Genomic DNA, 14,627 nt, shown 5'->3' with positions numbered 1-14,627 from the left:
CACTCAAGGACATTTGTCATTTTGTACCTTCGCCACTCCAGTGTTGCTTTGGGTCGTTGTCATGCTGAAAGGTGAACTTCTGTCCAAATCTTAGCTTTCTTGCAGAGGGCAGCAGGTTATCCTCTAGGATTTTTCTGTAATTTACTCCATCCATTTTCCCTTCTATCCCGACAAGTGCCCCAGTCCCTGCTGATCAGAAACATCTGCATAACATGATGCTGCCACCACCATGTTTCATCGTAGGGACGGTGTTCCTTGGGTGATGTACTGCGTTGGTTTTGCACCAAACTGAACGTTTTGCATTTAGGCCAAAAAAGTTCCATCTTTCTTTCATCAGACAACAAAACGTTTTGCCACATGGCTTCAGATTCTCCAGAGTGCTTTTTTGTAACCCTCAAACGAGACTCAAAGTAGGCTATTTTGAGTAATGGCTTCCTTCCTGCCACTCTACCACACAGGCCAAACTTGTGGAGTAATTGGGATATTGTCATATGCACACAATGACCAGTAATCGCCATAATGGCCTGTAGCTGTTTCAAAGTTGCCATTGGTCTCTTGGTGGCCTCTCTGATCAGATCAGTCTCCTTCTTGCCTGGTAATCCAGTTTGGCGGGACGGCCTGATCTAGGCAGGGTCTTAGTGGTACCATACGCCTTCCACTTCTTTATGATTGTCTTGACTGTGATCCAAGGAATGTTCAAGGCTTTTGAAATATTTTTATACCCATCCCCTGATCTGTGCTTTTCCACAACTTTATCCCAGAGGTTTTTGAAAGCTCCTTGGAACTCACAGTTGAGTCTTTGCTGTGAAATGCACTACCTTACAGTGGAAACATACAGGAACAGCTGATTCTATTCTGAAATTATCAGAATCACTACAACACAGGTGGAGGCCAATAAACTTGTTGGTGATTTTGAAGGTGATTGGTTACACCTGAGCAAATTTACAATTGCTATTATAAGAGGGGTGGACGCTTATCCAACAAAAATATTCTAGTTTTGTGTTTTTAATTTCTTTCCTGACATGAGTTTTTCACTTGTAAGTTGTGGGTTACGATGTGTAAATAAAGGTGGAAAAAGTCTAATTTAATACAATTTCATTCCAGGCTATAATGCAACAAAAGGTGAAAATTTTGAAAGGGGGTGTACACTTTCTCAAGGTACTGGATAATATATATTGTTACGGCTGTGGAAATTCGCAATACACCATAAAGGGTCCTTAGATCAGTTATGACACTAAGTTTATGTGCAGATAGTTCCCCACCGTTGTTTAAAGGTATTCTTCGTGTTAACCATGCTGCGACTCTTTGAGATAGCTGTTTTTCTTTCGCTATTGTTATTTTGGACCGTCCGAAAACGTCGAACGAAGGCCCCATGGAAGACCTGCGGCAACGTGTGAGTTTTCCCGCCGTTTTGCACTTCCAACGCTGGCACGAGAAGCAGAGAAGAGCTCGCTCGCGATTGGTGGACATGAGGCGTGAGGCGATCGGGAGGGGGAACGCCCCTTTTCGAGGAGTTTCTTGAAAGAGCTCGAAGGGAGGTGGAGCCGAAAAGGCGGTGGAGCGAAGGGGCGGACCCCGCGCTATATAAGGCGGACCGCACGCGGGGCTTGCTCTCTCTTCTTCTTTGTGCTGGATTGCTCTGCTTCCTCTTCGTCGACGCTCTCTGCTTCTTCTTCGTCGACGTCATCCGCTCTCTTCTGGTGGTTGAGGTCGAACTCGGACTCGCTCTCGTCGTTTTGGCTTCCTCTTCTCTTGGTGGTCGTCGGAGGTTCGCGCTTCCTCTTCTCTTGGTGGTCGTCAGAGGTTCGCGCTTCCTCGTCTCTTGGTGGTCGAGGTCGAACTCGGGTTCTCTCTCTGGATCGTCAAGGTCGTCTTCTCCCTCTGGGCGCCAAGTCGTGAGGGTTGCGAGCGGTGGTCCAGGGTCGAGGCGCGCACGAGAGGAGAGTGCCGGAGAGGGCTTGCGACCATCACACCTCGAGGGGGCAGGTAACCAGCATGGTCTCGTGGGCCTTTTCGGTCATCCACGGCCCACGACCATAAAGGTTTATGAACCCCGTCTACCTCCCTGCCTATGGGGAGGGTTTTCCTGTTGCTTTTGTATGACTGCTGTGGAGCCATGTCCCTATAAGTAGACCTGTGTAAGTGACTGTACATTGCTCGTATTCGGTGGTAACGCTTTCTATTCGTTACTTGTACATTGCATGACTGCCTTGCTTTTGAATACGTGTGCTTTATAATAAATGTCCTTGTGTGCAACGTATCCCGTTCGTCGCGTCCTCCTTTCACCACATTGAAAGTGCCAACTTGCATCATGGAATGAGTAGTGGGTTTTGAACACCCAGGGTAAAGAAGAGAATCTGATCCGGCGAGGTCGGCGATAACACCGCTCGGTTATCACTGAAGCATGGAACGGACCGCTTAAGCGGTTCGTGTCCTAGGCCGGCCTGCGGCGAGGTAAGATCGCTCGGTCGACGACTCGCGCAGGTACTTAGGTAGGTCGAATTTGGCGAGCAACCCTATCCTGCGCGGGTGGGCAATTGGCACGATCGTGGTGAGGTTAAACCCCCACCCGTGACTGGCTCCTGGCGGTAGTTCCAGGAGGGTCACTACTGTTGTCCGTCCGGTGGGCAAAGCCGTTGCGATTGGAGTTACGCAATCGCTCGCACGCCTGGCGGGCCGGAATTCGTAATAACATAACAATAACAATATATATATATATATATATATATATATATATATATATATATATCTATCTATCTACATACACACATTATATATGTCCTCATGGGTGTGCTTACACATTGTGTAAGCATACGATCCGTGTTTCCTCATTGTCTCGGTTTGCTCACCTGAACCTTTTCATTTATTTATATTTTCATTCATGAATGTTGAACGATGATTCTGATTTTTTTCAGTGTATCGGCTTCAATGTCCATCGGCCAAAAAATTTCAGATTTCTACATCACCCGGAAGGTTCCAATCTTTAATATCAGTCAGTTAGTCAATCAGCGGTTAGAAAGAGCTTTATATAATAGTTAGGTGTGTGCATATATACATACATAATTATATATATATATATATATATATATATATATATATATATATATATATATCTATTATATAAATGGCAGTCCTTCTGTCTGTTTGTCCGTCTGTCTGTCTCTTTGTTTGTAACCAATAATCTCCTAGACCAGTGAACCGATCTTGATGAAACTTTACACACATATAGACCTAACATTCAGCTCCAGGATGCGCTAAGTGGCTTTCCATAAAAATGAAAAAAATATATATTAAAAGAAAAAATAATTCCATTTAAAAAAAAAAGGCTTTCGAATAGTGCACCGGCGTATTAATCGTAACAAAAGGCTTCCTCCAGGCTGTGGAAGTGCTATTTGACCAAGAAGGAGAGTGATGGAGTGCTGCATCAGATGACATGGCCTCCACAATCACCTAACCGAAACCCAATTGAGATGGTTTGGGATGAGTTGGACCGGAGAGTGAAGGAGAAGCAGCCAACAAGTCTCAGCATATGTGGGAACTCTTTCAAGACTGTTGGAAAAGCATTCCAGGTGACAACCTCATGAAGCTGGTTGAGAGAATGCCAAGAGTGTGCAAAGCTATCATCAAGGAAAAGGGTGGCAACTTTGAAGAATCTAAAATATAAAATGTATTTTGATTTGTTTCACACTTTTTTGGAAACTACATAATTCCATATGTGTTATTTCATCTCGTCTATACTATTAAATGAACAAACTGCCACGGTTTCTGAGACACGTGGCGGAGGGATGAGTCTGTGCTTTGGCACACATGTCCAATATTGCTTCGGATTCCAAATGTCCCCTTTTCGAACAGATCCATTATCAGAGTTCCATGAGAAGAGGGTCCAAAATTGCTGTGATGGGTCCCTGACTTGAAACAGCCTACAACCCCACACCATATGAACACCGGACGCATAGCGTGGCGAGATGAAGTGCGTGCAACCGCTCAGCCAATAGCATGCCGATATTTCCAACCATGTTCATAAAGCGAGGCCCTGTTTATTTCCTTCCAGTCCTTCCAGACTGTAGTGAGCATTCTGTAAGCCACAAGATGCGGAAACGTGAAAATGCAGACACACGTACAACAGCAATACAAAATAGGAAGTGAAGCTATCAAAATAATACCTCACCACATGCTCTCGGTGAATTGCAAGACCACAATGAGAGACCATTTACCCCCAAACACAGCATTGGCAAGATGGACACGATGTGCTCTTCATGTGGTGCGTACATGTGGAAAGCTAAACTGCATTCCGGTTGCCTCGGGGTGAACGCTAAATTTTCCACCTGCTGTATGCAAGGAAAAATTGTTCTTCCCAACATCAGTGAACCACCTCCCCTCTTGCAACGCCTTTTCAGTGACTGCACACCTGAAGCAAGGGATTTTCGATCCAACATTCAGGCATACAACTTGAGTTTAGCGTTCGCGTCATTGGGTGTACAGGAAGATGTGTTACCTACAAGGAGCCCATATCCGTTCAGAATCCATAGCAGTGTTTATCATCGAATCGGATATTTTTTTCAAGAGAACGGTAAACCGCCGAAGTTTTCAAAAATCTATATGAAATCGCTCATCGAACAGCATGAACAGCGGCCTGCACCGTGATTTGCTTCAAAAGCTACAGGCAGTACTGCATGACTGTAATCCGTTTGTAAGTGCTTATAAGCAAGCCGCAAAATTACTGGAACGAGAAGAAAATCATTCCATGAAGTTCGTTTTGAGAGCGGACCCAACGACAGATTTACGGCGCTATAATCTACCGACGGCAGCAGAAGTAGCGGTTACCTTACCAGGAAGTGCTGATATTCCATCGCACCACGACATCGTTTTGTACAAGCGGCCAAGCCTGGATCCGGAAAATCGTGACATTATCCGCATCAATGAGACCCACCCTGATTATGACCCTCTTCATTACGTGTTGCTACTACCACATGGAGATCTGGGCTGGACATTTACCATCAAGAAACGAGATGGCAAATGCGTCAGTGCTATGGAGTTTTACACTTACCACTTGATGGTGAGAAGTAACTTAAATGTAATACTATGTAGTGGTAGATTACTACAACAATATATTATCGATCAATACACAAAGGTTGAACATGGACACCTGAACTACGTCTACCACAATCAAAGGCAATTGCGGGAGGAGCTGTATCAAGGACTATCTGATGCAGTCGCCGCTGGGGATACTGACTATGTCTCAATCGGTCACCGAGTTGTCCTTCCGTCGTCATTTACCGGAAGCCCACGAAATACGCATCAACTGTATCAGGAGTCAATGGCTTTCATTCGGCGATAATCGAAACCTGACCTCTTCTTAACATTTACATGCAACCCCAAATGGGATTCAAAATACTGTCACAACTGAGTCAACCCAATGACGGCTTCTACTACACGGATAACATTGTTTACAGTGGACTGGGTTAACATTAGTAAGTATGCTCTGATTTTTTCGATAACAGGCACTCATCTCGTGATATACTACAGCGTCACATCGGTGTTATGCCGCGCTTTGCGCGGGTTATCTTCTAGTAGTTTTGATGTCTCTACTGTTATGCTACATTGTAGAAAATAGTAAAAATAAAGAAAAACCATTGAATGAGTCGGTGTGTCCAAACTTTTGACTGGTACAGTACATACATAAACATGCACACATCCATACAAGTATATATGCAGTACATCTAAATGCATGTGGGTTTGAGTGCTTCAGCAGAATGGGACCATGACCCACCAGAAGTTGTCTACTTGGCCGATTGGCAAGCCTATCTTCTGGCTGTCAGAATGCATGACCAGCTCCTTTCGGAGCTGGACTATGACATGCTGCCGAGGGGCTGAGGCAGTCGTGATTCCCGAGCGTGGCTGCAAAGCCCGCGCTGTGAAGTCATCCCTGGGAGTCATTGTAACATCCTGCATACTTGCCGCACCCGAGTCTGTGTCCGGTCCATCAGATCCAACCTAGTTTCATTCTTCGAGGAAGGATTGGGTGCTGGCGCAGGTGTAAAAGGGAGATTATTATGGCACAATATGGTCGATGTTTCCGCATTCCTTGCCCGGACCTCATGTCCTCCTCTCCACGGATCTGACCTCTGCCACTGACTTCCTTTATCTCAACCTTTGCAAGGTCTTTTGGTTGGGGGTGGCGGAGGGCGGGTCTCCCGAATAGGATGACAGTTCAGGGTTCTCGGCCAGGGGCCAAAGATGTTTAAGTGCCGACAGATGTGGAAACCAATACACCGGGGCAAATCACAGAACCATCAGAAAGCATCTGTAAATTAAAATATAAATAAATGAAAAAAAATGCAAATAAATGAAAAAAAATTGGAGATTGGATCATTAATTCAAAAACAGGCTTTCATCAAATATCGTCCATTTAATTCCCACATCCCCTCTACATTGCTGACAAAATGAATGTATGGTGATTTGAAGGAAGAATAAAAATGATTGTGGAATTCAGGCCATCAGTTTTTCTGTAAGTTCACAGTGCAAGAGATGTAGAGAAAATTGAGATCTTACTCTTTCGCCTGTCTGAGTAAGAAAACTTCACACGACAGTTGCTGAAACAATGAGATTTTCTTATTGTTACAATGTAACTGATATTTTGTCGACTGTAACTACAAATTATTTTAATGTTGCAATTCTTTTTTAAATTCAGATATTTTCCTTCACTTAATTAAAACATTTTAATAGTTTTTAACAATTTCCTTGCTTATAAAAATTTACATGACTTTATGAGCCATTAGTTCTTGAAATTCCTTGAAATGTTATCTTTAACAATGAGTGTGTGTGTGTGTGTGTGTGTGTGTGTGTGTGTGTGTGTGTGTGTGTGTGTGTGTGTGTGTGTGTGTGTGTGTGTGTGTGTACTCCATAACTCCAAAACCATGAAATCGAGCAACCCAAAACTTTTCATCCATATTAAGGGAACTCCAATGGAGTGCATGAATGAAAACTGGATATTTGGAAAAATTTTAACACCCCTTTTGAAGCTAACTAATAGGGTGCTCATAAAATAACAAAAGGCTTAATCAAGATGGCGGCACGCCATTTTAGTCAGCTCACTGTCACTTTGCCAGGGTCTTAAGCCTCCATTTTTTTTTCAGCCTGCCTAATACTGCATTGACATGGCCCCTCATGATTGCCTCTTCTGGGCTAATTAAAGGATGTAATCAAAATCTGGCTTCAGATTTGAGGATCGTAGCTCATGTACTAATTAAGCGCCAAAATCTGGAGTAAAATCTGAAAATTTAAAGAAATTAGCAATTCTTATAACTAAACGTATTTACGATACGCAAGGCTATGATCCCTCATTCTCCGTATTTTATGACAGTTTTTGCTTTTTGCATTGATGGAGGTGCTGAAGTGCGTCCCATTAGCAATCAGCTTGCTATCACTTGTTAAATTAACCATTCCTTATCAACCATTTTGTTGGAGTGCTTGCTTGAGTGCTTCAGCCACTTGGTGAGCACTCTACAAGCTGCTTGGTAATGGGATATACCCCTGTTTCACTATTCTCTTACCTTTCCATTTGCTTTATTTGTCTTTTTGCTTAAATATTTGCAAGCCATGGCAATACAGTCGACGGCAGTGTAAATGACATTTATTTTCACAGCAGTTGTCGTTTTTGAAAATAAGATTACAAATGAACATTCAAGAAAATGTTAAGTAAATTAAGTATTCTCCATATTTACACAAGAAAATACAAATATAAACGTGTGATCTGTTGTCTTCGTCAAATCTGACAAAAGTTTAAAATGTAAGACAAGACAAGTAACCTTAATAGTAAGAGTAATTACCACCTCAGAGAGTTCCAGCTCCATAATGGTGGGCACACAGGGTGCCAGCTCCTGTAAGCCCATGTTATAATGTTTTTAAAAATGCCATGTGCTGTTTGAACGCACTCCATTTCGTTCAATCCTGCACTAATGCCAGCAGATGTGACGTCCAGTTTTACATCCTTCCGAGGGACGGTAAACACATTGATGATTCGGCCTGCCTATGAATCTGTGAGAGGTTAACCTCCCCCCCCCCCCTCCATGGAGTCCTTCTTCTTGCTTCACCCTCATTAGCCTCCATGAGGTGTAAGGGGATAAATCTAGACTCTAGGCAAACGTTAACCTACACTTTAGATGACCCTCCCCCTCCCTCTTCCACCCCTCACTTCCCCTCAAGTCCCACTACCAAACACAAGTCAAGAATCCCTCCCTCATTCCCCTCAAGTCCCCTGACCAAATGCAAGTCGAGAACCCCCACCCTCTTCCCCTCAAGTCACCCTACCAGAGTTGAGAACCCCTCCCATTCCCCCTCAAGTTCCCCTACCAAATTCAAGTCGAGAACACCCCTTCCCCTCCCCACTTCTCTTCCTCCCTCCCCCCCTCTCTTGGCCATCCGTCAGGATCCGTCAGCAAAGCGACAGGTGGTATTTGCAAGCGATGGGTGGTATTTTTAGAGAGACCTGTGGTGCGGCCCCACGGTGTTCACTTCACACACGTCTTTTTATGACACGACAGTGAGCGACATGGTAAGATGAAGTGAATGACGAGGTATTAAGTACGCAGTTTAGTCAACTGCACTACCCCGCACTACCTACACTGTTAATTCATGGGCAAAAGTACCAGTAGATGGCACGCACTGTCACTTTCCTAAACCATTAAAAAAACCCTATCCTCCTTTGGAATAACTAGCCAATTGATCAAATTACAACACTCAGGCCCCACAAGCATGCGATGTGGCCCTGTGGTGTCATGCATTGCTTCGGTGTCATCTGCTCTGTGCACTGAAAATGTTGTGAAAAATTTGTTTTTTTAAACATGACCGCATTGTTTCACCTTCTTGCATGATCTGCTTTCATTATATTCTGACCTGCTCAGATATGATCGGATCTGCTCCCCCCACTTCTCTCTCTCTCTCTCTCTCTCTCTCTCTCTCTCTCTCTCTCTCTCTCTCTCTCTCTCTCTCTCTCTCTCTCTCTCTCTCTCTGTGCCCCTCCTCTCTTAGTATTCCAATTGGCGAAGCGATGGGTGGTATTTGCCAGTTATTAATAATCACTATGTTCTTATTATGAAGTAAATTACTATGTTATTGTTATTATGAATAATTACTATGGCTGGAGCTTTATTTCTTAATGAAATAGAACCAATTAATTATTATTAAAAAATTTGTTTGCAGTAGTTGCTTTAATATCCTGATCTCATCTGTCATAGATCGACTGAGGTGCATTATTGCCAAATGGAAGAATAAGGCCTTTTGAGGTAAACAGGATGCCAAATGCTCTAATCAGCAGGAATTCCTGCAAGATCATAAAAGGCCTTTAAAAACCAACATTTTTCAGCAATAGCACATTAAAGCTCATGTTACAACAGAGGGATGCAATACATCACTTCTGCTTTGTAATGATGATAGTCGAGCTTTACCATCTACTCAAATTACCTCCGTCCCTGACATTTGCCGATTTCCACACGATGGATTGCCAAACAGTGCAAGATGCTGAGTGCCTACTAAATGGTCCTTCAACTTTCAGTGGAAGTGCAATCTGTGCATCTCTGTTCCATACATGTGTGGCTGAGTTTTAAAACCTTCCATTCTCGAGACACAAACAGTTAATGCAATGCTTTTTGGATATAATCCAAACGTTTGAACCGTCATTTCAAAACAGGGCCAGGAATTAAGTCTGTAATCAGAGCTCCAGCTTTTAAGTTATTTTGAACATGTAAAACAATGGTCGCAGCTTTAAATAAAACCCACAGTTTGTGTATACTTCTGTTTTCAATCTTGGCCACAAATACTTAGTTACAAACATATAATGTTGAGAACAGCGATTTTTGATAACAGGGGGTGAATATGTCTGATAACTTTACAATTATTTTCAAATACTATGTGCTATATCCTCCAAAGATGAAATGTTTTATTATTATTCATGGTGTATTTTTCCAACTGTCTAAGGCTCACAGAGAAGCTGGTGCATAAACCATAAGGAGATGTCAATATACTTTTATATGAACCCCAAGGGCATTAGTAAACAAATGGATAAACCATCAGAATGTGTGGCATTTGAACCTAGGATCCCAGCATCATCAGCTATGTGCTCATATGGGAGTGATAAAACAGGCCAACTCATAATGGAAACAAAATAGGGAATGTCAAAATGTATTTGCATTTTGAACTTGGAAAAGATAAAGTAAAGAAGAATGTTATGCAGATTATAAGTAATTTATTGTTGAGAGAAAAAGAAGTGTTCTTTTTGCAGTTATATTATGAGTTAACTCAGATAGCATCGATTTTAATCAGAATGTACAGTATGTGATATCTGCTTATTGGTAAGTGCTGTAATGCTTACATTCTCTTGCCCACTTTTCCGGTTCCAGCATAAGGTGGCGCTTTGTGACATCCATCTCACCGCACAAGGCCTGGTATCGACCCTGTGCTTCTGTGAGCCGACGTTGTCGCTCTTCAGCTGCTCGGAGCGCTGCTGTCAAGTAAACCAAGCCCTGTTGCCCAACACAATACGGGCATGTAAGTGGGAAATAGATGAATTAAGATGAAGATAATCAATAAACCTCAGTGATTAGAAAGATATCACTGAGTTGTAAAAATATTTTCTTTAAAATAAAATAACAAGGTTTACATGATGAAAAATGTGCTGGGCTTCATTAAAAACAAGAACAACTCGAACGACACTCGGAAAAGCGCACAGCTTCGCCAGGCTGAACAGTTTATGTTTTGTATCCCACTGATAAGATGGATCTGGATCCGGACCTGAACCAAAATCGAATCGGCTTGTTCTTGTCACATAACCAACTCATTCACCGAGTTTTGTCATAACTTGTCCACAACTATTTGAAATATCATGCTACATATCGTTTTTGGACTTTTTTCACAATGGTGAAGAAATGCATAAAAAATTCTGGAATCCGGATCCACATTTGGATCTTCACCAAAATTTCAACCAATTTACCTTGACACACACCCAACTTGTCCAGCAAGTTACGTCCGAATCCATCCATAACTTTTTTGAGACATCGTCATATATGTCGATTTTGGCCCTATCTCTCAATGGTGAGGAATCACTTAAAAATTATAGTATTTGGATCCATATCCTCACCAGAACTCATCATTTTGTCCTTGTCACACACCAAACCTCTCCACTAAATTTTGTCTGAAACCATCCACAACGTTTTGAGATATCCTGTTCACAGACAAACAAACAAACAAATAATGATGTCATGCAGAGCACAACACTTGCAAAAGCCATAAAACAAATTTGACCTTAAAATAATTGGTGGTTGAATTCAATGACCAAATGTGCAAATCCTCTTCAAATTTCAAGTAAATGGGATGAAAATTGATGATTTTAGAAATTCGGCCTATTTTGACCTCAAAAATAATGGGTAGTTGAATTAATTGACTATATATGCAAATCCTCTTCACATTTCAAGTCAATCAGATGAAAATTGACAATTTCATAAATTTGGCAAAGTTGTTGACCTTTGGACTACTTATGTTGATCTTTTGACATGAAAAACAAGAAGCTTCCAGCTGGTCACTACCTCTACCAGGTGGTGAAGTTTCATGGAGATCGGAGTAAAAATGTGACCTGAAGGTGATTGATATACAAACAAACAAACAAACAAACAAGCAAACAAAGACAGACAAGCAAACTGACAAACAACACACAAAATCACAGATCAACCAAACCAATATACTTGCGAATCTTCGATATCTCATTCCTTTCATCCCTCATTCCACTCATAAGATACAAATGGAATCTTCGATTTCACAAGTAACAAACAGACAGATAAGGGTAACAATATAAAATCTGTCCACTTTCGGTGGTGGAGGTAACTAGTTATCTGTGAACACAAAGCGATTGGCAAGGGAAAACCTTCTCCAGCATACCCTGGTGATCGCACACGGCTTACCCCTGGTCCATGATCCAATGATGACCATATTTTTTTCGGACCGCCATATGACTTTGACCTTCAACATTTATGGGAAGAGTGTAACTGAATAAAATCTACAATCTAACGATCTAACTCAACATCATGAAAATAGGAGGAAAATTATTCAAGTTATGATCAAAAAAGTTGTTTTTTGTTAATTATGTCACAATCTGAAAAAGGAAGGTCAAGGACACTAATCAAATATCAGATGCACAACTATTATGAAGCAAAAACATCTTGGAAGGCGAAGCAGTCTTTTATATTCAGGATCGGCAAAATTGAGCAATGCCAAAAATTGCGTTCTTTTTTTCAGACCGTCATTTGACCTTGACCGCATTATTTTTTCAGATAGCCATTAATTAAATTCTGTAACTGTGCAGTAATGCTTTCAATGAGATCTTCTTATAACCTTTTGCTTACATTTGACCTTGACCTTTAACTTGGAGGGGTATGATGTAAATTAAGTGTAAATGCACCTTGCACTCGGATATCTTGAGAGGGCAATTTAGTTCCAATCGAAGAAACCTGAGTGGAGTTTTGGTGAAAAATGTTAAAATGTCTTTAATCAGGTCATGACCTGAAAATTAGGTAAGACCAAAACAAATCAACCCCGCTTACTTTTTTTTATTGCCACTGTTGATGAAACATTTAATTCTGAAAGTCTTTGGGCATTGTCAAAAAAGGGAGAAAAACCGAAATGGGGGTTTAGTACTCCAAGGGGTGTAAGACCTTGACCTTTAACTCGGAGAGGTATAATGTAAGTTAAACATAAATGCACCTTCCTCTAGGCTATATGGAGAAGGCAATCTTGTTTTGATTGGACAAATCTTAGCCAAGTTATGGCCAAAAATGTTAATTTTCTAAGATTAGGTCATAACCTTAACTAGGTCAATGTAAAAAAATTAGGTCAACCCTACATACTTTGTATTCCCATTATTGATGCAAAATTTAGTTCTGAAAATACCACTCAGCTTTGAGACAGCCCATAAATTGGCGGTGAAGGAAGGAAAAAAACCCCCAAAAACCAAAATGTTGGTTTAGTACTCCTACGGGTCTAAGAAACTCTGTGGTACCATTAAAAATTGGGGGCACCAATTGTAGAAACAATCCCTACAACAGCTATAATAAGCCTCCTGCTAACCTATTGGAGGGGGGGGGGGGTCGGGGCTTAAAGCTGGTGAAAAATCTATCATATATGTTGAGGTGTGATCGGAACCTGATGAGAATCTCATCAAATTTCATGAGAATTATTTTAAGGGAAAGTTGTTTGGTTAGACTTCTCATCCATCATGGAATACATTTTAATTATCTGATCGATTTCCTGCATTGGAACTACGCAATGGCTATCGACAGGAAGTTTCTTGAAAGGCAACAACGTTAATCCTGTTCACTACCCTGACAAGGAATTTAAGAATTAGCCATCATGCAGGTCCAAAGATCGACTTATAAAAATGAAATTGTGGAAAGAGGCCTGTATCATTTTTAATCAGAAATAAATAACATACAATGCAGTTATGGCTCATTGAAGATTTTAAAATATCTATTAAAACATGAAATGTTTCTGGATTTGAATGTATACAATTCACGAATAAGATACAAATTTATATTCAATATGTAAATCATATGATATTGTGGTTTAATCTACAGTAACATACCATTTTTTTCTGGTATAATTGTTATTCCTGTAAGAGGGTCTCAAAGATGATAGGACAGATAAGGAAGGCACAGTTTGAAAAAAGGGAGCAGGAAAAGAGGAATAAAATGTTATGACAAGTTGGTTGAGTTGGAAAACGAAGACATAAAAAAAAGTTGCAGGTGGAGACAAAGGTCATCATTGGGTAAATGTAGAAATTCAGAGTAAGGAGAAAATGAAGAAATCAAAGTATATTTAAATAACAAGTGACCTATTTGCTGATTGTAAAAGTTTTGACAACTTCAAAGCAGCGAAGTAAGATAATCTTTCCGAATAGCAAACGAGAAACATTTCAGAAAATATTACAACCAGTGAAACAGTTTATGTCATATTGCAGAATGAAAATGAAAGGCAGTTACAAGAAAACACTTACTTCTTCAATGCCTTGGAAAGGCTAATGCCAAAAGTTGAGGACAAGCAAGACAAGAGGGATCAGGAAACAAAAGAGGGCAACCAAATGAGGATTCAACCCCAAAGCAACCCCCAAAATCAGAAATTAGTATTAAACCTGTAAATACAACCATCATTCCTCAGCAAGATAAATGAGATGTATAGCATTTACATTAGTGCTGATTATGGCAGAGATGAGTGAGCAGGGCATCAGCAAATAATGCAAACACTTCAGGACAGACAGCCAGCAAAAGCAAAGTGGACAAACCTAGACTTCTCAGGCCCTTTGAGAGTGGGAGCCATGAGAACATAAAGATGCAAACAAACAAACAAACAAAAAAGTCGACATTTTTGAGGAAACATTATAATAATAATGTAACATGTTAAAAGGAAAAAAAAATGGAGATTATAATTAGAAAAGTGGTTTACAATTGAAAATAAATGAAATAAATTTACGAGATTTCCAACTCGGTGCACTTTGGTAAGTGAACTGAAACCCAAGGAAAAAGTCCTGCTAATTCCCGTGGAGGAGAAATGACATTCAAAATATCATTGCTCGCCTTTTTATAATG

At 41.0% G+C, this 14,627-nt stretch overlaps 1 protein-coding gene across 1 annotated transcript in view; it reads right to left on the bottom strand.

Annotated features, from left to right (window-relative positions):
* Window positions 1-14,627, bottom strand: part of LOC147032202 (kinesin-like protein KIF26B) — a 244,239-nt gene that overhangs the window by 15,895 nt on the left and 213,717 nt on the right. Inside the window, exons 12-13 of the mRNA XM_085850516.1 lie at window positions 14,039-14,059; window positions 10,370-10,520 (exon numbers count right to left, since the gene is read on the bottom strand). Coding sequence (XP_085706642.1) covers window positions 10,370-10,520; window positions 14,039-14,059 — 172 coding nt within the window. The remainder of the gene's footprint in view (window positions 1-10,369; window positions 10,521-14,038; window positions 14,060-14,627) is intronic.

The sequence above is a fragment of the Eptatretus burgeri genome, chromosome 2 (assembly GCF_056783735.1).
Source record: "Eptatretus burgeri isolate ZD-2024b chromosome 2, Ebu_testis_v1, whole genome shotgun sequence".
NCBI lineage: Eukaryota > Metazoa > Chordata > Myxini > Myxiniformes > Myxinidae > Eptatretus > Eptatretus burgeri.
The sequence above is the reverse complement of the archived record's forward strand: the minus strand, read 5'-3'. Positions and strand labels throughout refer to the sequence as shown.